Genomic DNA, 27,775 nt, shown 5'->3' on the forward strand with positions numbered 1-27,775 from the left:
TAGTTGTTCTATAAACTGTAAATACAATTAAACCATGTTACCTCCAGAAACTACAATAATCCTTCATCTACAAAATCATTGGATATACACCATGCAATTTTTTTCTTATGGGGCTATTTGAACAGTAAAGAATTCAGTGAATCAACCGCCCCACAAAAAGAAAAAACTCAAAGAAAACATTCGACATGATTATACACTAATTCCTGTAGATTTGTTGCATCTTGTGATGAAATACTCCATTGAAAATACATTAAGTATTTCTAAGTGTTATAAAATATCATATTCAAGGAAAAAAGTATATTTCAGTACAACTATTTTATGTATGAATGTCATCTGATAATAATTAAACAGACAAATGGCAACAGCAGAAAAGCTATAATAGAATAAACTGAAACTGTCTGACATTCAAATCAGCACTCCTAAAATAGAAAATATTAGTTGCTCAAAAAAAATGTTTGTTATTATAACCTCCTTTATTTCAAAATGTCAGCTTTGTTTGAAAAGTGTACCATGGAAGAAGTGTGCTGAAATATGATTTTTACTTTCTGAAATGTGTAAAACAGGTCAAAGTGCACAAAACTAGTTTGAAGTGAGTTTCAATAGAATCAACTCAAAATGACAGTCTCAAAATTCAACCTGAATTCACTTATGCACAGAACTTGCACTAGCCTTTAGCGAAAAGTAAAGCTTTTTTTAAATAACTCATGATAGAACTTGGATTCATCATTTTGAGCCGGAATCTGAACGTTAGAATATGGAATTGAAACATCAAATTTTTTCTACCACAAAAAATCCAAAACCAAAGTATCAGCCAATAAAATGATGTTAATGGTGTTCTGGGACTATAAAATCCAAATTTATTGTGATCATTTAGAAAAATGACAATCAATAGCAGGATATTACGACATATTAGAAAATGAAGTTAAACTCACAATATGTAGGAAACACCTTGGTTCTCTCAAAAGGCATAATTATTCTGCATAATAATGCCCACCTCTATACCAATAAAGACGTGGGAAGTTATTAAAAAAATGAATTGGGAGTTGTTGCTAAATACACCTTACAGTCCAGATCTTAGACTAACAGATTTTTTTGCTTGGTTCTCCCAATGAGATTTTACATGGCACTGAGTTCAGCAACAATGAACGAGTCAAAAAAGCAGTACAAGAATGGCTCGGACATTAAGGTGAACAGTTCTTACAGAAAGATAGAACAAGTGCCAAAATGCATTTGGGGATTATGAAGAAGAGTAGTGTTAGTTTCATTATAGTGTAATATATAAATTTTCTACAGTCATTTGTTCAATTATTTTAAGAAATCCTTGTTTAATGACATCCTTGCACGAGTGACAGATCATAGATTTGCAGGTTGTAATGATTTAGAAGAACGACTAAACAAACAGTCTAGAAATATATTTGCAGTAGAATTGGTGTTATCTTCTTCATTTGATTCTAGTAAAAGTATGCATCAATTATCTGATACCCTTACTGTTTTTTTTTTTATATTAATTGCACTGAAAAGATTACTCTGTTATTTGTTTGATAAATTATATAATTTTTATAAATTTCAAATACTATATGAGAATTTAGAATGTTTTAAGGAACAGTTAGATGATATTCAATAAAACTGCCAATTTGTATTAAAGTTATTTTTTAAATGTATAAATAAAAAAATTACCAACTTGTCTATTATAACCAGCCAAACCTGAAGTAAAACTACTTTTTTAACACTTTAAGAATAATTACTTTGTAAAATTTCAAAGCTTAAGTTTTAAAAATTATTTGACATCCTCATAAAATTATATTTATTGCTTTGTATATCATCTGTCATGTAGATCAAATCAAGTAAAATTTATTTGAAGGAAATATTTAAAAGCAGCTAACTTTGTAATCTACTGAAAGTGAAAAATTTCACAAGCACCATAATAAAAAAATACTTACCTGTTGTCTTAGATCAGGTGATATACCAGGATTTTTCATCATGTTTTTAACGACACGTCTACTCTCAACTAGTTGACGTATCTCAGATGGTAAAATACCAGGTTTTGCATCAGGTCCAGGTAGATTTAACGATGAACTGTGATCCAACTGTAACAATTTTTTATAATTAAATTTCAGTAGATTTATTTCAATAATATTTCTAATTTTTTAGCAACTATTAGAATTTTGGATTCCACAGGCAGTATTTTATCAATATTTAATGATTACAATTCTAACCATTGATAGATATTTCATGTAAATTAATATATGTACATGAATGTTCTGCAGTTATCACATAATTTTTTTTCAACAGTGTTTTTTGATGATATTTAGGAACTATTAAAAAAGTATTATTACAATATTTGAAGCTTTATCATGCTCTTTGAAGTCAAAGGATATTTTTTAAATGTTTTATCTATTGGTTAGATGCCCTAACTGATCTTCCATCAGTTAGGGCATCTAACCAGTTAACATCTAACAGTTAACTATAATATAGACACAAGTGATTTCTAAAAAAAAAAATGGTAACATTAAAAACAAATAACAGAAACAAAGTAAAAAACAACAGGATAAGATTAATAAAAAAAAGTTAAGGATTCCATTGGTTTCTTCACACAAGACAAATTTCCTGTTAATTGAGCATGTAAAGCCCATCACAAAATATAAAAGCTTAAAAGTAACATCTAAATTCTTTTTACCATGGAGAACAGATTTATAATAAAAGACTATGCTGATAGTAAAGCATGCACAAAATCTATTATTTATTTTACAATATAGAAAAACATTTAACATATTCAACAAAGAAAAAATAAATATGTCAAACCTAATGGCTAATGATTCAAAAGTAGTAGACAAATAAAGGATTAGTAATAAGAATCACAGATTAGAATATATGAAACAGATAACTGAGATTAAGATATTGGCGAAGTACAAAAAGAAATTGAGAACTGCATCAAATAAATAAAATGAACCTCAAAATTAAGCAGTAAATGAATAATTATCAAAACAAACTGTAAGACATTTATTATAATTAGATGGGTAAGAACAATGCATTTGAGTTGCATGCCATTGTTTTATTTTGAGTTAGCGGCTCAGCATTGTTCTTATAAGTACCATTATCTGTTGAGATGGAGTGCAATACAACAGAAAAATGAGTTTTGATTGTTAAAGTTCATTAGAAGAATGGTGAGTGTTATGCAGATATTGTTCAAAATTTATGATGAACCTGACATTATAATGCAACTACTGCAACCTGAGACTAATGAGACAGTTTGTAGGTTGTAGTTTGTTGACAGTCTGTTGTGAGTAATGAAACAATTTGTAGGATGATCAAGAAATTTAAAGAAATATGTATAACTGGAAAAAACCACTTGAGCATTCTCATTCTAGTCGATCTTTCAGAATATCACAATAGTGAGTGAAAGTAATATGCGAGTCCAACAACATTCATTCATGATCATTCACAACAACTGGGCATTACAAGAAGCTCCTTAAAACAAATTCTTATCAAAGATCTCCACATTAATAGATTCAAAATTTAGTTAACTCAACAATTGAAATAAATTGATCATGTGCAACACAGTTTGTTGAATGGTTTTTTCTATCAATGTTATTACAGACAATCCACTTTTCATTGCCGATGATTTGTTTCAAAAAAGGATCCACTTCATTACGTTTGAGATGCATTTCACAAATACTGATTTGTTGTGTTAAGTGAATCATTTTAAATTCATGTAGAACCTGAATATCAAGATTCTTAATGAGTCCAAAACATCTGAAGTGATTTTCAATCATTGTGTGCGATACATTTAACCTCTGCAATCTCCCGTACATACACATAAAACAATCCCAATTCAATTATGGCTTCGATTTGGCATCCATCGACTTCAATAAGATGATCAGAATGTTGGTCATCTTTGAGTGAAAAATCTCTAGGATGGAATTTTTTAAACAGCATTTTTACATGCATTCTGTTAGATGATCAGCACCAAAAACCTCACATACAGTGAGTACAAAATAGTATGATAGTAGCGCTTTCAACGCATGGAGATATACGTATTAATTTTCCTTTTTATAAGTAAAATTCAGCATTTTATTTTTTCTCATTCAATTGTTTACAACAGCTGTACTACAATTGAAACAGCTGTAATCACTTGATACTCACATAACTTTTGTTTTGTAATCTGTAAGCTTAATTCACAAATGATTTAACATAAAATCACTGCAGTTTAAATAGAATAGGTGGACAGAAAATAATTTGTGTATAAATAAGAGAGGTAGTCTATAATGTTTAAGCTCATCAATTTGTAAGTTCATCAATGTTTAAGTTAAATGAAGAAGCGGCAATATCAGTTACTGTTAAAAAAACCATGTCTGCAACTGGTAATAGTGAATCCTCTATTTGGCGGATTCTAAGTGAATCCCACACAAATGGCAATTCAAAATTCCAAACCCTAAACATTAATAGAAAAAAAAACTAAAACTCAATCGATGGTCAATAAATTTGATAAGATGTAATTCAACAAACTATAAATGAGATATATATTACAGAAAAGCTAAGACCAACTTTAACAAATGTTTATAGAAAGGTAGGTGCAGATAAATTTCAAAGGAAGCAAGTCATCTTTTCACACTCTTGGGCTTCAAATGGTGGACTACAAAAAATAGATATTTGTTTGAAAGACATGATATTCAAATTAATATGAAAATAAACAAAAACAAAATGAAAGTAATGAAATGCAGTAGAAATAACAAAGATGGACCACTGAATGTAAAAATAGGAAGAGAAAAGATTATGGAGGTAGAAGAATTTTGTTATTTGGGAAGTAGAATTACTAAAGATGGAAGAAGCACGAGCAATATAAAATGCCAAATAGCACAGGCAAAACAAGCTTTTCAGTTTTTGGCAGTGACTTGTATCTCATGTCAGGACACCCACATCAACTCAACTGTAACTTTATGGTATTTAACAAATGTAACAAAAACTGGAAGCAAATAAAGTTACTTTTGTTTTGGTTGATGGATTAATTAACCACAGAATCTTTGAAGTCTGAAGCTTATACGTTGAAATATAAAAATGGATTTTTGTAGCGAATGAAAAAAGCCATGCCTGGCTGGGATTCGAATCCGCAACCCTCGGTTGAAAGGCCCCGACGTAAACACTCTGCCTTGGAGGTTTATTTTTTTAAATTAATCGCCACATAATAGAGAAGTATGTAAAATTATTCACAGATAATTAGGTAGGTACCTATTCAGGTATAGAGAAGTTTGTCATGTTTTATTAAAGTACGTGATGTGCTGTAGATAAAAACTTGTAATGATTAATCTTAAACTAAAGGTATAAAACTTTTTAAAACGTTGCTTTAAAAAGTTTACACATAGTATAATCAACAAAAATTAAAACCTGAAAGGTAACAGTATTTTCAGCGATATGAAATGCCAAATAGCACAGGTGAAACAAGCTTTCCATCAGAAATATAATTTGTTTACATCAAAAACTAATTTAAACATCAGGAAAAGATTTTTGAAAGTATATGTTTGGAGCCCTCCTCTATGAATCATGAGACCTTGCCATTGGTGAGGGGGCTTGAGTACTCAGTGATACAGAGTAGCTGGACCGAAGGTGCAACCATATCGGAGAGGTATCTGTTGAGAGCCAGACTAAGGAATGATTCCTGAAAGAGGGCAGCAGCTCTTTCAGTAGTTGTTAGGGGCGTGAGTCAGGACGACTTAAACGGCCATATCAACATCACTCAGTCCTCTGAGTACTGCGCAGCTGAAAGCAATGGAAAACTACAGCTGCTTTTTTTCCAAGAGAAAGTGGCTCTCTGCATTTTCATATAGCAATGATGGAGGCGCCTTCCTTGGTAAAATATTCCGGAGGTAAACTAATCCCCCGTTCGGATCTCCGGGTGGGGACTACTAAGGAGGGGGTCACTAGAAAATTAAAAAATAACATTCTACGAGTCGGAGCGTGGAATGTTAGAAGTTTAAAAAAGGTTGGTAGGCTGGAAAATTTAAAAAGAGAAATGGATAGGATAAATGTGGATGTAGTAGGAATTAGTGAGTTCAGTGGGAAGAGGAAGGCGACTTTTGGTCAGGTGATTTTAGAATAATAAACTCACTTTAATAATAAACTCATTTTAGAATATTTCAAAACACATAGCAATAGAATCATTGTAATAAGGATAAAATCAAAACCTAAACCGACAACGATTGTTAACGTCTATATGCCTACAAGCGCCCATGATGATGATGAGGTAGAGTGTGTATACGAAGAGATTGATGAAGCAATTAAACATGTAAAAGGAGATGAAAATTTAATAATAGTTGGAGATTGGAATGCAAGCATTCCAAGGAATTCCAAGGAAAGGGCAAGGAAGGAAATATAGTAGGTGAGTACGGGCTTGGCAAAAGAAATGAAAGAGGGGACAGACTTATAGAGTTTTGCACAAAGTATAATTTGGTAATTGCCAACACCCAATTTAAAAATCATAATAGAAGAATATACGTTTAGAAAAAGCCAGGCGATACTGCAAGGAATCAGATAGATTATATCATGGTTAAGCAAAGATTTAGAAATCAACTCGTTGACTGCAAAACTTACCCTGGGTCAGACATTGATAGAGACCATAATTTGGTGATAATGAAATGTAGATTGGGGTTTAAAAAACTGAAGAAAGGGTGTCAGATGAATCAGTGGAATTTAGAGTAGCTTGAGGAAGAGGAGGTAAAGAAGATTTTTGAGGAGGACATCGCAAGAGGTCTGAGTAAAAAAGATAAGGTAGAAAATGTAGAAGAAGAATGGGAGAATGTTAAAAAGGAAATTATTAAATCATCAGAAGCAAACTTAGGCGGAACAAAGAGAACTGGTAGAAAACCTTGGGTTTCAGGCGATATATTGCAGCTGATGTATTAACGTAGAAAATATAAGAATGCTAGTGATGAAGAAAGTAAAAGGAACTACCGACAATTAAGAAATGCTATAAACAGGAAGTGCAAACTAGCGAAAGAAGAGTGGATTAAAGAAAAGTGTTCAGAAGTGGAAAGAGAAATGAACATTGGTAAAATAGACGAAGCATACAGGAAAGTTAAGGAAACTTTTGGGATACATAAATTAAAATCTAATAATGTGTTAAACAAAGATGGTACACCAATATGTAATACGAAAGGTAAAGTTGATAGATGGGTGGAATATATTGAAGAGTTATACAGAGGAAATGAATTAGAAAATGGTGTTATAGAGGAAGAAGACGAAGTTGAAGAGGATGAAATGGGAGAAACAATACTGAGATCTGAATTTAAGAGAAGATTAAAAGATTTGAATGGCAGAAAGGCTCCTGGAATAGACGAAATACCTGTAGAATTACTGCGCAGTGCAGGTGAGGAAGCGATTGATAGATTATACAAACTGGTGTGTAATATTTATGAAAAAGAGGAAGTTCCATCAGACTTTAAAAAACATGTTATAGTCATGATACCAAAGAAAGCAGGGACAGATAAATGTGAAGAATACAGAACAATTAGTTTAACTAGTCATGCATCAAAAATCTTAACTAAAATTCTATACAGAAGAATTGAGAGGAGAGTGGAAGAAGTGTTAGGAGAAGACCAATTTGGTTTCAGGAAAAGTATAGGGACAAGGGAAGCAATTTTTAGGCCTCAGATTAATAGTAGAAGAAAGATTAAAGAAAAACAAACCAACATACTTGGCGTTTATAGACCTAGAAAAGGCATTCGATAACGTAGACTGGAATAAAATGTTCAGCATTTTAAAAAAATTAGTGTTCAAATACAGAGATAGAAGAACAATTGCTAACATGTACAGGAACCAAACAGCAACAGTAATAATCGAAGAACATAAGAAAGAAGCCGTAATAAGAAAGGGAGTCCGACAAGGATGTTCCCTATCCCCTTTACTTTTTAATCTTTACATGGAACTAGCAGTTAATGATGTTAAAGAACAATTTAGATTCGGAGCAACAGTACAAGGTGAAAAGATGAAGATGCTACGATTTGCTGATGATATAGTAATTCTAGTCGAGAGTAAAATGGATTTAGAAGAAACAATGAACGGCATAGATGAAGTCCTACGCAAGAACTATCGCATGAAAATAAACAAAAACAAAACAAAAGTAATGAAATGTTATAGGAATAACAAAGATGGACCAGTGAATGTGAAAATAGGAGGAGAAAAAATTATGGAGGTAGAAGAATTTTGTTATTTGGGAAGTAGAATTACTAAAGATGGACGAAGCAGGAGCGATATAAAATGCCGAATAGCACAAGTGAAACGAGCCTTCAGTAAGAAATATAATTTGTTTACATCAAAAATTAATTTAAATGTCAGGAAAAGATTTTTGAAAGTGTATGTTTGGAGTGTCGCTTTATATGGAAGTGAAACTTGGACGATCGGAGTATCTGAGAAGAAAAGATTAGAAGCTTTTGAAATGTGGTGCTATAGGAGAAGGTTAAAAATCAGATGGGTGGATAAAGTGACAAATGAAGAGGTATTGCGGCAAATAGATGAAGAAAGAAGCATTTGGAAAAATATAGTTAAAAGAGACAGACTTATAGGCCACATACTAAGGCATCCTGGAATAGTCGCTTTAATATTGGAAGGACAGGTAGAAGGAAAAAATTGTGTAGGCAGGCCACGTTTGGAATATGTAAAACAAATTGTTAGGGATTAGGATGTAGGGGGTATACTGAAATGAAACGACTAGCACTAGATAGGGAATCTTGGAGAGCTGTATCAAACCAGTCAAATGACTGAAGACAAAAAAAAAATGTTTGGAGCATAGCTTTATATGGAAGTGAAACTTGGATGATCGGAGTACCTGAGAAGAAAAGATTAGAAGCTTTTGAAATGTGGGGCTATAGGAGAATGTTAAAAATCAGATAGGTGGATAAAGTGACAAATGAAGAGGTGTTATGGCAAATCGATGAAGAAAGAAGCATTTGGAAACATATAGTTAAAAGAAGAGACAGACTTATAGGCCACATATTAAGGCATCCTGGTATAATCGCTTTAATATTAGAGGGACAGGTAGAAGGAAAAAATTGTACAGGCAGGCAACGTTTGGAATATATAAAACAAATTGTTAGGGATGTAGGATGTAGGCAGTATACTGAAATGAAATGACTAGCACTAGATAGGGATTCTTGGAGAGCTGCATCAAACCAGCCAAATGACTAAAGACGAAAAAAAAATGTTTTTTTATATAAACGACATATTCAATTTAAATCAAGATGAAAATAGTATTATTGTACCACATGCTGATGATACTGTACTGCTGTGCTGTGATAATGATGGACAGGTTGATGCTAGAATATAAATTAAATGATTTATTAAATAAAAAGTATTTTTATTGGAGATCAAAATATTTCAAATGCAAAGGAAGTTAAATATTTAGGTATAATAATAGATAAACAACTCATACGGGATGTGCACATTAACAGACTTATAAACAGAATTAAGTATTTATTTAATACATGTATATAAATTAAGCAAAATATTATCCCAGAAAACTTGTATTAATATATACAATACATTAAAGTAATGTATTGCATATTAATACAGTAATGTATGGTTTGTATTACGGTATAGTAACATATGGTATTGTAGCATGAGGTTCTTAAAATAAGTGTAATGAATGTACTGAATAATGTACATAATAAAGTAATAAAAATGTTAAACAATGGAAGTGGTAGTGAAATGCTATCCATAAAATTTACAGGAAAAGTATACATTAAAAGCAGTTGCTCTCCATTACAAATTCTTCTGAAAAAACCTGAGTACATCTGTTACTAGAAATAAAAATTTAACAATACTTAAAATCAGAATAAAGGTAAAATTGAATCAACTGTTTACTGCAATGTGCTATTTTAATAAATTACCAAATGAATGCAAAAATTTGAAAATAAGAATCTCAAAACAAATTGAAAATATTGTAAGAATACGTATATAATATTGAATTTCCTTGTGAAACTTTCTATCTACAATTAACAAAGTTGATTGTAATAAATTTTTAATAAATTAAAAATCATTGTTAGTTACGTAAGTCCAGCAAATAAAAATAACTTTAAGTTATCTTTATATTATATTATTTATTTTTACTATACAGGCTGTATGCAGATGTAACCCATCTCTCAGCAGCAATAATTATATGTGATACATAATAACAGTTTAACTCGTTTATCAGTAAATAAATATAGTGTGTCCAAGCTTAAGATATTCAAAAATAATTACCTATATTTAGAAAACCACTCTCATAATTTCTTTAATATAGAATGTTAAAGAACAATCAACAGGAAATATCTCCAAGATTTGTTCTGTAAACTCTCAAGGACAGCGGAGTACCCATGTGCAGGCAAGCCATCTCACATGCAATTTTAGTCAGTGTGGGGCCCACAACAAAAGGTTCAGTGTGTGCTTTGGTTAGTGTAGTTTCAATCAGTCATGCGTGTTCATTGGTGTGTACGAACTGAGTGGAATATTGATCCTTCGTCATCTTACAAGTCTATTTGTCAGTAGGATGTAACTTTAATAAAGATTTGAAGCTTGGTTTCACAAACTTGCAAACGCCGAAAAGTTTCATTTAGTGACAAGACTGTAGATCATGTACACAATGTATTCACTGTTAATTCTGGAAAGTTAATTAGGTGGGCTAGTTGTAAACCGCAAATTCCTTGTTCCACTGTTCATGACATTATTCATAAGCGACTTCATTTGTGAGCATAAAAGTCCTCCATCACATTAAACCAAATAATGACTGTCTATGATATCAGTTCACTGCAAAGGTAATGCACAGTGTCGAAAACAAAACTAATTATCTTGATACATTGTTATTTAGTGATAGGCAACCTTTTATATGTGCAGAAAAGTTAACAGACACAAGTGTCGGATTTGGAATACTGAAAACTCTCATACAGAAATTGAAAATGAAAAGGACAAACCAAAAATCAATGTCTGATTAGAGCTGTACAAAAAGAGTATCATTAGTCCACTTTTTCATGGAGCCTATTGTGACAAGACACATGTATCCTGACGTGCTTGAGAACTTTGCTGTTCCTCAGACTCCTGGAAGCTTCAATTTCCAACAAGAAGGTCCTCAAACACTTTCATTGAGATATTACCACATTCTTGAACAACAATTTTCCCAGATGTTGAATCAGACAAGGAGGTCTAACTGCATGGTCCAGATATCACTCCTTTGGACTTTTTGCTTGGGGATTTATTAAAAGTTATGTGTACAAGGAAAAGTTTGAGATATAGAAGATTTGAAACAGAAAATTGTTGAAGATGTTAGTCTAATAATGCTGCAGATGCTCCAGGTAAGAGTTAAAATTATCTTCTAGACATCTGCCGAGCTACAAAAGATGCAAACACTGAACTTGATTAAACCTACATTAAAACTTGGCAAGTTGCTTTATTTATTAAAAAATAAGATATTAGATTTCATAAACCGGTTTTCTTAAAGTAAGCTGTTACTTTTTGATACCTTTAGCCCTGACACCCTGTAAATATGATAATGGGAAATCCCCAAATTCAAAAAAATAAAAATTTACTTACTTGAACGATACTATTTCTATCGATTGTAGTAAAACAAATATTATACTCTTGAATAATACTTGGATACAAAGAATTAAAATCCATTAACAGAACTAATCTGTCATACAATCCTCTTTTTGGTTCTAACACAAGACCACCAGTATAAGCAGGTTTTCTACGATTTGATCGACTTCCTGCAGATTTTGAATTACTATTTTGTTCAATATTTCCTGTATTACTGTCAATCAATTCATCAAAATCTATAGGCTCTTCCTGGAATAAAAAAAAAATTTTTCAAATTATAAAATAAATAATTTTATTTATAATATAAGCTATACAATTATACCAAGTGTGAAGTGATACTTATATCACTCATTTTTTATCAATGAATATTAAACAAACAAAAAATACAATAATAATAACAACAATAAAAAGGATTAATTTTTTCATGTAAATAAGTAAATAATTGGATATATACAAGGATATTTTGTACAGTACAGCCTGTAAGGAGCATGGTAAATACAAAATCCAAGTAGAACAGAATAATGAAACTTGGTACACATCTAAAAATAGCAAAAAGACATCTGTGATATAACGCAGACTTTAATCTATAACTGTTTAAAATTAATCCAGCAATAAAGAATTTCTCTAACTGGATAGTATATGCAGTAATGGTAAAGTGACTGAAATCATCTGTCGAATTTGTAAAGTTTAGAAGAGATTGGCAGACCCATAATGAAGAAAGAAACAACCAGCTAACTACTTAATGATAACTGGTTAACACGTTCAATGTCACTGTGACATCGTAATAGCTTCAGCCACAAAATGTTTTGTTTGATTATAATATAATTAATAATTATCAATTTTTATTTTACGTCTCACCCAGTATAATAATTTACACTACGTTTTGTCTACAAAGTTCAAATATCTAATATGCTTCTATTACTGTAAATTGTACGGTGTGAATAAAACTAAGGAAAAGATATAACAATAATTATTTTGTTTGCTGCTTGTCATGTTCTACGTAATAACCCATACATGAAAGTTTATATCTAAATATAAACAAGTCTATATTTTGATATAGAATACATGCAATAAATATTTTATAATTTACAAATAATAGCAGACTGTATGGCGGAAGAACAGCTGATACTTAATCAGAAGATGCGTTAAGACTGTATTCTGTAGCGGGTGACGACATTATGGCGTCTTAAATATTCAGTCAATTTCCAGGCAAAAAGCATTAATAAATTGAAAAAAAAACAAATACTGGCATTGATAAAGATCTTAAGGATATGAATTTAAAAAAAGAAAAAAATCAGCCACATTGATTGGTTTTTGATACACCACAAAGACTGAATGTGTTAACTATATATATATATATGTGTGTGTATGCATGTATGTACACACACACATGCACACACACACACACACACACACACAAACAAACACACACACAGAGACAAGGCTTGGCTGATAAATTTTTCACATTACAGTGCTACATGGAAACAAAAGGTACTATCGAGTTGACATGGCAGCACATGATAGCTAAAATCCCTCTCTATAAACCTGCTATAATGCGTTAAAATCCGTTGACCGGTTTGTTTTCAGATTTTTTTTCAGGTTTGTTTTCCGGTTTGTTTCTACTCCATTGAAAAAGTTGGAGTAGAGTACGGCCAATATGTCAACATGGTTAAACTAGCACGCAGTGATTAGATTTTTAACAGCAGAAAATGTGAATCCTACGAATATTTTTCATCATTTAAAAGTGGTTTACAGTAGTGAAACTGCTGACAGGAGTACTGCTAATAAGAGGGCATTGAAATTTTGCAAATGTCAAGCTGGTAAAGCGACAATTAAGGATGCACCTCGCAGCAGACGACCAGTTTTTGTGACTGAAAAGAAACATCAAAAGGAGGTGGACGATTTGCTTCAAAGTGCCTGGTGAATCACCCAGCAACACATCGCTATTCAGTTAGGCATATCTAAAGAACGAGTAGGCCATATTATTCAGCAATTGAGTTACCATAAAATCTGTGCACTATGGGTACCATGCAAACTCTCTGATGGCTCTCCACAAGCTGAAGTTTGAGCCAATCCGCAGCCTCCATACTCGCCAGATTTGGCTCCATGTGACTTTCACTTCTTGCCTCATCTCAAGAGGGATCTAAAAGGTAATCATTACACCACCGATGATGAGGCGAAGGAAGCTGTGGCCACTTGGATCTGAGAAAGACCACCAGAATTTTTCAGTGACAGAATGCAACAATTTGTCACACATTGGGAAAAGTGTTTTCATTCCCATTCTATGCATGTACATGCAAAATTTATCCGCCAGGCCTTGTGTGTGTATATATATATATACACATATACACATATATACATATATACATACATACACGAGGTGTGTTCAAAAAGTAACGAGAATTTTTGGTTATTGGAAAAAATTTTATTTATTCGTCTGCATTAATGTATCCCCTTCAAAATAGATCTCATTAGATATTATACACTTATACCAGCGCTTTTTCTAATCCCCGAAACACTTCTGGAACTCTATCTTTGGAATAGTGTTTAACCCTTTCAGTTATTAGCTTTTTATCTCATCTATGCTTGTAAAACGACGACCCTTTAATTTCTCTTTAAAGTTCTCTTTATTTTTGGGAGTAGAAAAAAATCACACGTGGCCATGTCTGGCAAATATGGCAGCTGGGGTATTATTTCTAGTGTTGTTTTTGACTAAAAACAAGCAATGAAGTGTGAGCAGGCGTATTATCGTGGTGCAAAAGCCATGAATTGTTTCGCCATAAATCCGGGTGTTTTTTTCAAATTGCTTCACGCAAACAACATTGAACTTGTAGGTAATACTCTTTATTGATCGTTTGACCTTCTGGCAAGAACTCATGATGCACTATGCCATTAAAATCAAAGAACACTGTGAGCATAACCTTCACATTCGACCGTACTTGTCGAGCTTTTTTCGGTCTTGAGTGATCCAGAATACCTCCACTGGGACGATTGAGCCTTAGTTTCGACATCATATCCATAAACCCATGTTTCATCACCTGTTATGACATGTTTCAGTAGTTTTGGACCACTGTTGACTTCATTTAGCGAATCCTGAGCAATTTCCATTTGCTGCTGTTTTTATTCAAAATTCAACAATTTTGGAACAAATTTTGCTGTCACACGTTTCATACCCTAAACATCCAAAAAGATTTGATGGCATGAGCCAATTGATATCCAATTAGCATCATCAATGACTTCTATGATTGTGATTTGCGATCATTCATAATCATTTCTTTCACTTTTTCCATGTTTTCATCAGTTGTTGATGTGCTGGGGCATCAGGGGCGCTCGTCATCTTCAACGTCTTCACGACCTTCTTGGAAATGCTTATACCATTCATAAACCCTTTGCTCATAGCAGACTCACCAAAAGCAAGATTTAACATTTTTAAAACATTGGTACACTTTATTCCAATCTTAAAGTAAAATTTAATACAAATTCCCTGATACATTATTTATACAAATAAAAAATCTCCAATCATACCAAAACATGCGTTATCCTTTTGATAGTTGACAACAGATTAAACATCCAATACTGCTAAAAATGTACAGATACTTTTCAAACATGTTTACAAATACAACAACAAAAAAATCCTGAGAATCGGACTAATACAACTCATGAAATTTCAAAATTCTTGTTACTTTTTGAATACACCTCGTGTATATATATTTTGTCTTCAGTCACTTGACTGATGCACAGCTTGATGCACGGTTTGATGCACAGCTCTCCAAGATTCCCTATCTAGTGCCAGTCACTTCACTTCGGTATATTTTTTATTATTACTTTCGTGTTCAATGTTTACTTTTTCAATTATTTCTAAATCTTTTTCCAAACTAGTTATATTATATTTGTTAATTATTAAACGGTCTGCTACATTCAAAAAACCTATTTTTTTATTTTTAAATGACTTGAAATGTTCATAAGATCTATCTTTAAAAGTCCTATTTGTTTATTTAATATATATATATTTTCACAATTATTGCATTTTATTTTATACATATCAGAAGAATCATATTTACTTTTAACTATTTTATTATTATAATATTTTAAATGCTTTATTACATGATTATCAGGTTTATAAGCAGGTTTATATTTTTTATCATTATAAGCATTAATTAATTTTTCTATAATTTTATTTGTGTAGGAGTAGTTTATATAAATATTTTTGTTGTTTTCATTTTCATGTTTTAAGTAATGTTTATGTTATTGAAGCATTTGGAATTATATATATATATATATATATATATATATATATATATATATATATTATCAATCAATGAGGTATCATATCTATTCTTTATAGCTGCTATATTCTTTATATTATTTATTTCATTATACAATTCTTGTTTATCATTCATGTATTTTATTGCTCTACTTACCACATTTTTAAAAATATTAATTTTTTGAGACCAAGGATGGTTGGAATTCCTGTTTATAATAATTTCATTTGAGGTAGGTTTTCTATATACTCCAATTATTATTTGATTTTTTCATTTATTTTATTATTTGCATCTAAACATTTTATTTTCCTGTTATGTTCTATTTCATATGTAGGCGGATTGCTTGCTGTTTATTAATATTAATCACACTGCACCCAGAACTCGCATAATTTCAGACAAATGGTCACTAAACAATGGTATAAGAAACACAAATATACACGACAAACACAGAACTGTCAACTATGCCTAATATAGTTCACAGATCCTATATCAGGTATGCACAATAAACCGTTGAAAGGATGTGGGGCGTTATTTAAATCTACTTTAGATAGTATTATGGGAATCACTCACAAATGATAAATCTGTGATTTTATGTGGAGGAAAAGTTTATTGGCAGACACCAATCCATTTAAGTGAAAACTGGATGAAATCAGTACTTTATTGGTCACCACAATAAAATGTGAAAGTTTGTTGGTTTATTAACAGTATAAAATACTCAATTTCATTAAAACTAATTAAGTGATTTATAATAACTGAAATTTAGTTGTTATCCTGCCATACATATAAATTAATATTTACATCAATATAAGTATACAGAAAATGTTTAAAAATTTACAGGCATATAATGGAATTTAACCTAGTGAATACACAAACATTAGGAATGGATAGAGATGCTACTCAATAAATAAAAAACGGAACTGCCCAGCATTTGCCTGGATGGATCAAGGAAAACTGCAGTATAACTTAATCACAATTAATTATAAAATAAAAAATAGATGAGATTAAAGTCTCCAAATTACATAATAATGTAAAGGTAAAAATATATGAAGACATTAAATATAAAAAATAACGATAAATAAATCGTAATTCATAAGGTAGTAATGAAAATTATTTGAGTACATAATTAAGTACACGTTGAAAGATATACTTGTGCTTTTTTAAAAAAAAGATTTAATTAATATTAAAATATTAACGAACAGAGATAATGTTTCTATAAGAGAAGAATTTTTTTAATTGTATTTTAAATAAGCAGTTAAAAAGATTTTTTTAATGATCCAATAATTAATGGAAATATAAACATAATATGACTATTTCTAATAAACTGAAACGTATTACTGAGTTATTTGAAAACACTTCTATTGCTTGGTTTGGTACAATGGATATTGTTATTTTTTGAGTAAGTGACTATTCTTTTTTTAGCAAACATTGCACATAAATAAATATAAATAAAAGTGTGTTAATCTTAGTAATTACAAATCTAAAACTAACAAAGAATTCCCTTTTAATGTATTTGTTACTGGGTTTTAAGTAACAAAGAATTACCTAAAGGTATTTTGCTACGACTCAAATGAAAGTCAAAAGACATGGATTACGTGATACATCACCCCTCTATTTGAACTAGTAGAGTTTCAATGTTAGAAACAAGCATTTTTACTTAAAAATAACATATATTTATTGTGAGACATTGACCTATTTAACTTTATTGTCCATTATGAATTTGTTCCACACAGTAAGGCAGTAAAGAATGAGCCCTGCACAAAAGTTTTATGGCATTTGAGGGTTTTTCAGTTGTAAAAAAAACCGAAGTTGGATGTCAAAACGTGACAATGCACCAGCTCACACATTAGTTTTCATCCTCCATTACCTGGCAAAACATAATATAACCAATGTGCCTCACCAGATCCTACTCTCCAAACTTGATTCCATAAAATTTTTTTGTTTCCCAAATTGAAGTTAATCTTGTAAGAACGTTGTTTTTAAACAACAAAAATAAGATAGAAGAAAATATAACAGCTGCTCGCCATTCCCAAAATGTGTATCACAAAAGTTCCAAAAAAAGAAGAAACATTGGAACAGTGTAACATCAGCAAATAATTCAGGCCTACATTAAACAGTGAATACCTTAATAGTTTTTTACTCCAAAAGTTCAATCTTTTTTTAAAACATTAACTTGTATAAAATAAATTTACTAATAATAAACAGTTATAATAATTTAAACAATTCTGATAACTTTATATATAAAATAATAAAATATAAACACCTTTTCTTTATTAGATGATCTATAATCCTTTTCAGGTACAATAAATCCTTTATCAGTAAATGCATGAAGCAGTAGGAATTCATTACGTTCGGATCGACCACCCATTAGCGTACGAGACATCACATTACCTTTAAAAAAAATTATAAATAAATCTCCTAACATTATGGGAGTAAATAACTAAATACAATTTAATTCAATCATATATGTAACAATAAATTTATTCTTATGACTTTATCAAATAAAAACATGATAAATGGTTACTAATAAATTTTTGAAGCGAAGCTTCTTAACACAGTCTTTGGGATGGGAAGTCAACTGAGAAAACAAGCATCATGAAGAAGCGACAATTTCTTTAAACCACTACATAAAACTGTTACCATTCATTTCATCCTGATACTCTTGAGAAGATCTGGAATACCCATAAACCACCATTCAAAACCCATTTTCACTTCCTACATGCATTACTATTAATAGTTTTCCTTTTCCAACCACATTTTTCACTCTAAATGACAAACTTTTCACAAAAACATCTCTTGCAGTCTTTTTTTGTTATCTATCCATATCTTTTCCCAAACAAGTCCCTCATTTTTTTATTCAAATTTCATCTAGATAAAAAATTGTCTTATCCTCATCTCAAAATTGCTTAATTTCTCTTAAATAATCCTTATGCCATGAAAAAATATTTTCATATTTAATCAATAAATAAATTATTTTTTCTAGAAATGAAATTAAAATTCATTGATTTCAAGACATGATGCAATGAACTTCCACAAAAATTCAGCAGTTCAGAATCTGTATTTACAGCAGTTAATATTTTGTTGAAGTAAGGAAGCTTACTATTGAAATAAAACAAATGAATTTTTTTTTGATAGAGGTTTTAGTAAAATCAACCAATTTTTCAATCATTTTCACACGCTTTCAAATCTTTTTAGGGATAACTTCTTTACCATCAATTTTGGTTCTTTATAACATTAAAAATTGTTCTTTCACTAACGCCTGTTGCACTACTTGCTTTCCAACCAATGTCTTTGACTGCAGTTTCAGGGTTATGTTGTTCTAAGGTTATATATACATTGCTGTTTTTTTTTCAAAGCTACTTAAGGTTTATGTTTCACAAAAGAATCAGTGATTGTTAAACTCCAATTAGCACAAAAACACAGGGTAAAATAAAATTAATGAAAATAAACTGAATAAAATTGTTAAAAAATGAACTATAAAACTGTATCGTACCACACAGAGTAACAAGATAACATATACTAAAACCTTTTCTATCACTGAACCAAATAATGATGTGACACATTATAAATCACCAGCATGTCATGGCACCAGACACATGATTGCTTACAGTACATTATTATACAAATAAAGCAATAATTGCACTTGCACATGGGAGTGAAGAATGCCTCAGCCTAAACTATTGAGATATTACTAATACATGCAGAATTCATATTTATATCTGCTGCGCGTTTTTGGGAGACAAGGATTAGGTGGTTTATACTACATTAGATTTAAAATATCTAATGTAAATCATTAATCTTAAATATCGACTATATTAGATTTAAAATATGAGGTCTGTAAATAAAGTAATGAGACTGGTTCAGAAAATTTTTTTATTTACAATCCATTTATAAATGGACTCCATCACCTTCGAAATAGTTCCCTCGGGAAGAAACAGAACGCTTCAAACAGTTTTCTTACTCTTCATAGCAGTGTTGGAACTCAGAAACCGTAATATCCTTCACATGGTAGGTTACATTTTTTATGTTTACTACTGTTCCAAAATAGAGTACTTTGAGGTGTTTTTTTTTTAGTCGAGAACAGGAAATAGTCGCAGGGACTCATGTCAGGTGAATAAGGTAGTTAAGAAACTAGAGGAATGTTTTTCTTTGCCAAAACCTCATTAATTGAGAGTGCAGTGTGACAAGGTGCATTGTCATGATGCAGCATCCAGTTGTGTTTGGTGGCTGGCCTCACATGGACAAAACTTTTTCACAGTCTTTCATGAATTTCTCGGTAAACATATTAATTTACAGTCTGTCCTGTAAGCAAAAACTCCTTATGGACAATGCCAGTACTATCGAAGAAAAAAAATTAGCATGGTTTTGATTTTTGATTTGTTCATCTTTGCTTTTTTGGGATGTGGTGAGATTGAAGTGTGTGCCACTTCTTGCTCTGACGTTTTGTTTCTGGGTTGTACTCAAATATCAAAGATTCCAATAATAAAAAGTTTTTAAAAATCAGGATCAGTTCCAATTCGCCCTAGAAGATTGCAGCACACATCAACCCTGTTGTTTTTCTATTCAACTGTGAGGTTTTTTGAGACCAATTTTGCACAAACTTTTTTCATGTCCAATTTGTTTGTCAAAATTTGACGGACTGTGGTACGATTCAAATTCAATTGTTCTGCAATCATTCTGACAGTTAATCGCTGGTTGTACTGTATCAAGTCCCTGATTCACTCAACACTGTCGTCACTTTTTGACGTTAACAGTCTTCCAGAGCGTGGATCGTCCGCAACTAATTCCCAGCCATCTGTAAATACTTTAAACCACCTAAAAACTTGGACTAGTAAAAGAGAGTCATCTTCATATGCCCTTTTCAATTTTGAAAAAGTTTCAGTAGCATTCTCACTGAGTTTAACACAAAACTTGATTGCACAACGTTGCTTATAATTAGTATCACTCATTTTTGAAACACACAACAAAAACTTGTTTCAAGAAAAGTTTGTTTACGTTTCATGTGGCAACAATAGATTAAAAATATTAATACCCAATATAAATCAGCTGTTCATATAACCATATGATGTTATATGGTAAACATATAACCATATGTTTACTAGTAACTTTACAGTGTTGCCACTTTGGCTGCCAAAAAACACTAGTCTCGCTACTTTATTTACAGACTTTGTACATATACTTCACCTTTGAACTGATTTTTAGTCTTATCGGATAAGGAGCATCACACATCAGAGTAACTTAGCAAACTATCTTTTTTTTTTTAATTTTATTGAATAACATTACACACTTGGCCAACTGATATAAGTAAATATGTAAACTTTCAAGTTCAAAAAAACAAGAGGAATGAATGGGACCTATCTTAAAATATAAATTTTCATAAACTTCAAGTTTTAAGAATGAAAATCCAACAATACAGTTGGATATCCATTCTGAACAAATTCATCCTTAAATATGGAATGTTATGTATCCTGTATCTCAAAATTTAATTCAAAGGATAAGTAAAAGGTTTTCATATCAATGTCCCTTAGACAGGATATTTTCTGATGATATGTTGCTCTGGTTATATAATGGGTGATTTCATCCAGGTAAGTGAATAATAAACTTGTTTTTTTTTTACACTTTTTGTCATTTATAATTTTTCTTTATATCTTCACATTGGATTAACTTACTTTTTGAAATTTTGTATGGTAACTTTGACATACGGGTCATTGTTGGCATTTAATTTTGGTTACGATTGATCAGGATGGGGGGATATGGTCACCATGGACAAATAACTCAAAATTTTATTAAAAAAGTAGAATAATTTCAAAAAAAATTACTTACTTGCATGCTTTTATACTTTAACTAGCATCTCCCATTGCAACTACAGCCATGCTATTTGCATAGAGATCTTCAAAAACTGGGAATAGTTTTTTAGTAATTAAGTGTAGGCTGTTGATTTGAGTTACCGCTATTCATAACTTACCAGATAAAATAAAATGTTTTAGATAAAAGATGTGTTCCCAAAATAAAATTTTTACTGAAATCAGGACACTATTGAAGTTGTTCAAAAACTAGTTTTCCAAGCATAACAAAGTCCAGGAGTTTCATTATTCCATTTTTTGGCATTGCAATGGTTACATATTTAATTGTTGGACATTTGAATATCTTTCAAATTCAGATACTCAATTTCAGGGTGATATCAAAAGAAAGTTTAACAATATTTCTTGAAGGTTGAACTCGATTTTGAGTCAAGTGTACATATTGCTCTTCAACTCTTTAAGAACACTCTGGCATAGATTCAAGTTGTCTACGATCATAAATTCTAGTAGCTCTAGAAGTTATTCATCCTTTCTATGACCTTGGCGATCTAGGTGTTATAAAAATATTAAAACCAAACTAAAAGTCAAATCTATGCCAATTGTGTATATGGCTTCGCTTATTTTAGTTCAGGATATAAAAATCTACAGAGCTACTTTGCTTGCATGAGAATGAATTCTCATTGGGTCATTACCAGATTGGATGATGACAATTAACGTATTAAAACACAATAATTTTCGGAAGAAATGAATATCGATATTAAATATCCCTCAAACCATCAAAACTTTGTTAAATACGTAAATAGTCATCATTCCCTTTAATTGTATTATCAAACTAATTTCTTTTTACATATATTAAGATGATGATAATAATACGAAGAGATCTTTTACTGACAATGTCATTAAATTTAGTAAATCACATAACGTTTTGAAAAAGTTGACAATGACATGGATAATGATTGTTATCACATTGATAATCAATATAAATAATATCAATAGATATAAAAAACATTAAATTTAGCAAAAAAAGTTTTAGGTTTTTTATGCTTTTTGTTATGTATGATTTATACAATAATCAGAGTGGTGAAGTCTGAACTGTGCTAATCAATGCAAGAGTCATAAGAAAGCTACATTTAAAATTTCTTAAGATTGGTTCGGTAGTTTTCGCAGTTAGAAACAAACAAAAAGGACATTGTCTCTTTACAAAATAGTGAGATATTCCACCTAATTTTCCTCTTGATGAAGCAAAGAAAGCTATGATAGATAAAACTTATATCAAATACGAGTAATCTAATTTTCATAGTTATAATTTCAAAATTTTCTCCTATTCACTTATGCTTTATATAACACATTATTTTACAATAGAAAGTGAAATGTTAATTTTTTGATTTATAGTAACAACCATAAAAAAAAATCTTACCAACAACAGATTTCCGTCAGAGTTTCTTTCTTTTAGAGTGATGTTAAATTATACAGCTAATACTTAAGATGAAAAGAATGAAGGTGACATTAGGAGTGAATTTCAGAGGGCTCGGCATACCGACATGCACTTGTACATTTGGCTGAGTGAAGAAGACAACAGAAACCACTTCTCTTCATTTTGTTCAGTATTCTTGATATTCTTGAAAATATTATTTTTAGGGGTGAATTGTAATTTAAATTGGGTCACCTACAAACCATTACATTTATACAATTTTACTAAATTTTTTTTCTACTAATGTAATGTAATTGATAAATAAATATCAGTAAAACAGAAAGAAGGTAATGTAGTTTATGTTATACCAGCTATATTGGTGATTTGCAAAGCCAGAGGTAATACGTTAAGATCAATCATTAATTTCAAGATGTATGAAGCATCAAGCACAGTAGCTTTCATTAATCTTACAAGTCTACTTGAATCACTGAAAAAAAAATAAATTATTTAAAAACATTATTAAGCAATCTAAATAATTTGTATTTTATATGTTATTTATTAAATAGTGATGATCACTTGTAATGAATAGATTAATTGCCAAGATAAAATAAACAAAATTAATATTAATTAACATCTATCGCAGTTAACGTCTTAAGAGGTAAGCAGATTTACAATGTTGTGCAAATTAATTTAAACAGTGTTAAATTTTTATATTCTACTTTCATAAATAGTAATAGGTAAAGAAGCTTCCAGTAATAGAAAGTGCCAGAAGAAGAACAATAGAAAAAAATAAGAACAAAAATCATCGCAGAGTTTGAAAAAGAAAAATCCAGAAGAAACAATAAAGAAATTCTTTCTAGAAAAGTGTAGAAAGTAGAAATCATTACACTTGAACACATAAAAGGGTGGGTCGGGTACAGTTCCTGCAGATAAGACCCTGGGTCTGGACTGCTGATGATCAGTGAACTTCAGTTCAGTACAGTATGTGATAAACACAAAAGCATTCGGAGTTAGTGTGCAGTAAAAAACAAGCAAACAGTATATCAAGAGTATTGTTTTGGGATAGTGTTATCTGCAATTAAATATAAAAAGCTGTTCAGCAAATTTGTTGTGAACAGGGTACAGTAAGTGACATTCATTTTTTTACTCATTCATAAAAGTAAGCCAGTTGTTTCCTTTTGTAAAATTAAAAGTAAATAATTTTTGCATAATGTTGATTTTTTGCATAATTGTTGATTTTGTGACTGCTATCTTCTGTTAAATATTGCTGCAGGAGATGAGATGGAATGGCAATTTTATAGCATGTGAAAATGCCATGCCTGACCAGAATTCGAACCAGGGACCTCAAGATGAAAGGCTGAGACACTACCAGTTGCGCCACGAGGCACATTGATTGGTATCTTCCTTGTTATTGTAATAATATAATCATTTTTAATTTTGTATTAGCTATTGTTAAGATTAAATACTGACTAACAAAAAATTCATTTTGAATTTTTTGAATGTACCATCTGCTTAGCAATTAACTTAAAATATACATTTTTTCCCTTGGTTCATGTAAATCTTTTCATTTTATCCTTTATTTTAATAATTCATATTCTCTATCTGAATCAGCATAATTTTGAGGTACTAAACTGGTTTCTTCTGTAGAAATATTTAAATCAAAGGAATCATTTAATTTATTTGTAACTGACTAGGCTATTTTTGTATCTTTATTTTTTTTTAAACTGGCTCTTTTGCGCTACTCGATAATTTTTTAACCTTAACAGGGAAAATGCCAAATGCTAAACAAGCTTTATTCACAGATTCGAATATAACAGACTGAGGCTGTAATATACCTTGACATTCCCGTTTGCTTTCTGTATGATCTTGTGGTTTTTGTTTTTTGCACACAGTGTTCTGCCTGGAGTAAATTTTAAATATGGATTGCTTGTTGAAAGTTTCAAAGATATTTCTGGAAGAGATTTCTTAACCGGTTTAGTTTGACAGCTAAATGGGTAACAGCAACTTTTCCCGTTAATATGAAAATATTTACCTAAATATTCCATTTTATGAACAGTACAGATATTTTTTTTCAGTACATCTACTTCTTAAAGACATCAATGTTAGGTATTCTGTAAATTGAAATATCATGCAATACTGAAGATCTACTGTAACTCAATTCGTGACATACTGTTTCAGTGTGAAAGTCAATTGAATACTCAAAAAAGCGTTTTTATAAAATACAAGGGTTCTTACAATAACAATATAGTTAGTAAAAAATATAAAACTAACAACTGCACCTCACTTTGTCTTATCCCAGTTTCTCTATAACTAAAATAAGCATTTCTCTCATTAATAAAATTAAAAATAAAAGATACCACACAAAAGATAATATCACTGCTAATAAAATTATTTTATAAACAAGTGCACATTACCTAACCACAGTATTAACACTAGCAACAATATAACATATCACATTGAAATCAAAACAGTAACAGAGCCTTCTAAAATGTATACATTCAGGATTACGCAAACATTCATATCCATGCATATCAAAATATTTTGTACAGCAGGCCTACATTATCTGAAAAAATATATGCTGTGAATTTTTTGGATATATTGTTCATGGTTAGAAGGAACAGTGTTTTTAGCGGATTTGATGTCTTCATTATTCATCAAGCCTTTAAACTAATAAAATAAATTTTAAATGGTTTTAAAGGACATAAAAGAGTACTTACGGCTGTAAAAATCTCTAATTTTTGCCACCCGTCCCACACATGGTTTTTGGCCATAAGTATGAGACATTTTCAAAATCTTATGATTTGGCAGCCATTTTTTTTTATTATTGGACACTCAGTAACAGTCCAATTTTATTTTTGTAAGTACTACTAGTATTTAAGAGGTAAAAAGTTGAAAACAGGCTTGTTACCCTAAGCCCTTCATTGTTTATTTTGGGCCTAAATTTTGAAAAAATAATATGTAATCGTAATTTCAGTAAACATTATAAGATTTGGTTATGAAACAAAATGAATTTTGAGTACACTAAGATGAAGTTCCACTGTTACTCATTTTATACAGCAGTTTCTAACTCTCTGTACAATGTAAAAAATGAATGCTACAGCCCACGGAAAAAAAATGTAAAAAACGGCTACTTTTACCTATTGGCGAGTTAGAAAATAGTCTATTACTAAAAATAATTTTTTTTTAAGAATATAAAAATATATTTTTTAGCCACTACAAGGCGGGTAGTTATCAAATACTAAATATCATCAAAATCAAAAATAGTGATGCAATAAAATTTTTGAATTTTTTTAAAATTAAAATGGAATACCTGCCACCGCCCTCACAGATTACTTCTGTAACTTTACAAAACAATAAAATTGTTAAGGTTTTGGCAAAAGTTTGCCTTCAATTGAAAACATCAAAAATCAAAATTCAACAATTTATTTATTTATAGTTCTTCTAAAAGACGCTGTCTGAATCAAAAAAGTACAGATATGTATGAAAGGCGAGATAATAATTGTTATATATTTTCCTACTTAATTTTCTCCAACACAAAAATATACACTGTTAAATATTTTTTCCTGCTCTACTAATATTGTAACTAAATGATAGAAATTTTTTTAAATAAAGCAAATACAGAATCATCAGGAAAATCATATAACAAAAACATTTTTTTTATACTTGTATATATAAATAATACAAATCATACACCAAAAAATTTGTCAAATTTTCTCAAATATGTTGATTGAAAATGCAAAAACTCTTGCCGGCCTGATTTCATATTTCATAAAGCCCAATAATTCATGATCCATAAGTGAGTGTTCTACTTCTTGACTTGCTTCTGAAAGATAATAATTCACAATGCAATTATATGAGTGATCATTTTCTAGTTCTAAATTCATGACAGTACAAACGATTCAATTATTGAAAATAATTAATTAATTAACTGAAAAAATATTAACAGTTCGTAATTTTCTTTGTTTCAAAAATTAATTCAATTCTAGAAAAAATGTTGCATAATTTCAAAATAGCAAAACAAAATTGAAATATGTTTTAATAATTATTCAATAAGTTAATTTTTTCCAAGCTAATTAATACACAATTAGAGGCAGTACTGGTAATTATGATACTTTAGAATGAAGGTGACATTAGAAATGATTTAGTCACTTTGAAATTTTTTAGTCACTTTAGTCAATTTCAAAATATCAAGGAACATTTTTTATTAAAGGTAAAATTACATATGATTAATAAATGTTGTGAGATTTGTTAACCATTAGAAAAATATGATAAATACATGAATAAAAATCGACAAATGATAATTAGTTCACATAATAAAGTGTATAACATTCACTTTAAATTGTCAATGATCGGTACTGCCCCTAATGTTGATCTTTGATCAACACTTGATCTGTTGATTAAGTGATCTTTTTATTGAAATCAGAAATTGATTATTGTTCTTTATACAATTTTTTCACCGTAACGGACAAAGTTGAACTTATTGTTGAGATCATAATGCATTTGTGTAGAATAAATAGTAATGTTAAGCATAAAACATTAAGTTTCGTTCAAATTCTTTCTTAAAAGTATGAAATTGGGCTGGCAAGTTTTTGCATTTTCAATCAACATATTTGAGAAAAATTTGACGAATCCTTATTATATGATTTGTGTTATTAAGTATGAACTCAAATACATTAAAAAATTGTTTATCTGCAATTATTTCTCAATGATTTTGTATTTTTTTTATATTAAAAAAATTCTATCATTTA

At 30.4% G+C, this 27,775-nt stretch overlaps 1 protein-coding gene across 1 annotated transcript in view; it reads right to left on the reverse strand.

Moving 5' to 3' along the window:
* PolA1 (DNA polymerase alpha catalytic subunit) overlaps positions 1 to 27,775 on the reverse strand; it is a 113,668-nt gene that overhangs the window by 34,608 nt on the left and 51,285 nt on the right. The window contains exons 16-19 of the mRNA XM_075367225.1: positions 23,396 to 23,514; positions 18,079 to 18,206; positions 11,554 to 11,805; positions 1,941 to 2,087 (exon numbers count right to left, since the gene is read on the reverse strand). Of these exons, the coding sequence (XP_075223340.1) occupies positions 1,941 to 2,087; positions 11,554 to 11,805; positions 18,079 to 18,206; positions 23,396 to 23,514 (646 nt within the window). The remainder of the gene's footprint in view (positions 1 to 1,940; positions 2,088 to 11,553; positions 11,806 to 18,078; positions 18,207 to 23,395; positions 23,515 to 27,775) is intronic.

The sequence above is a fragment of the Lycorma delicatula genome, chromosome 5, assembly GCF_047948215.1.
Source record: "Lycorma delicatula isolate Av1 chromosome 5, ASM4794821v1, whole genome shotgun sequence".
In the NCBI taxonomy this organism is placed as follows: Eukaryota; Metazoa; Arthropoda; class Insecta; order Hemiptera; family Fulgoridae; genus Lycorma; species Lycorma delicatula.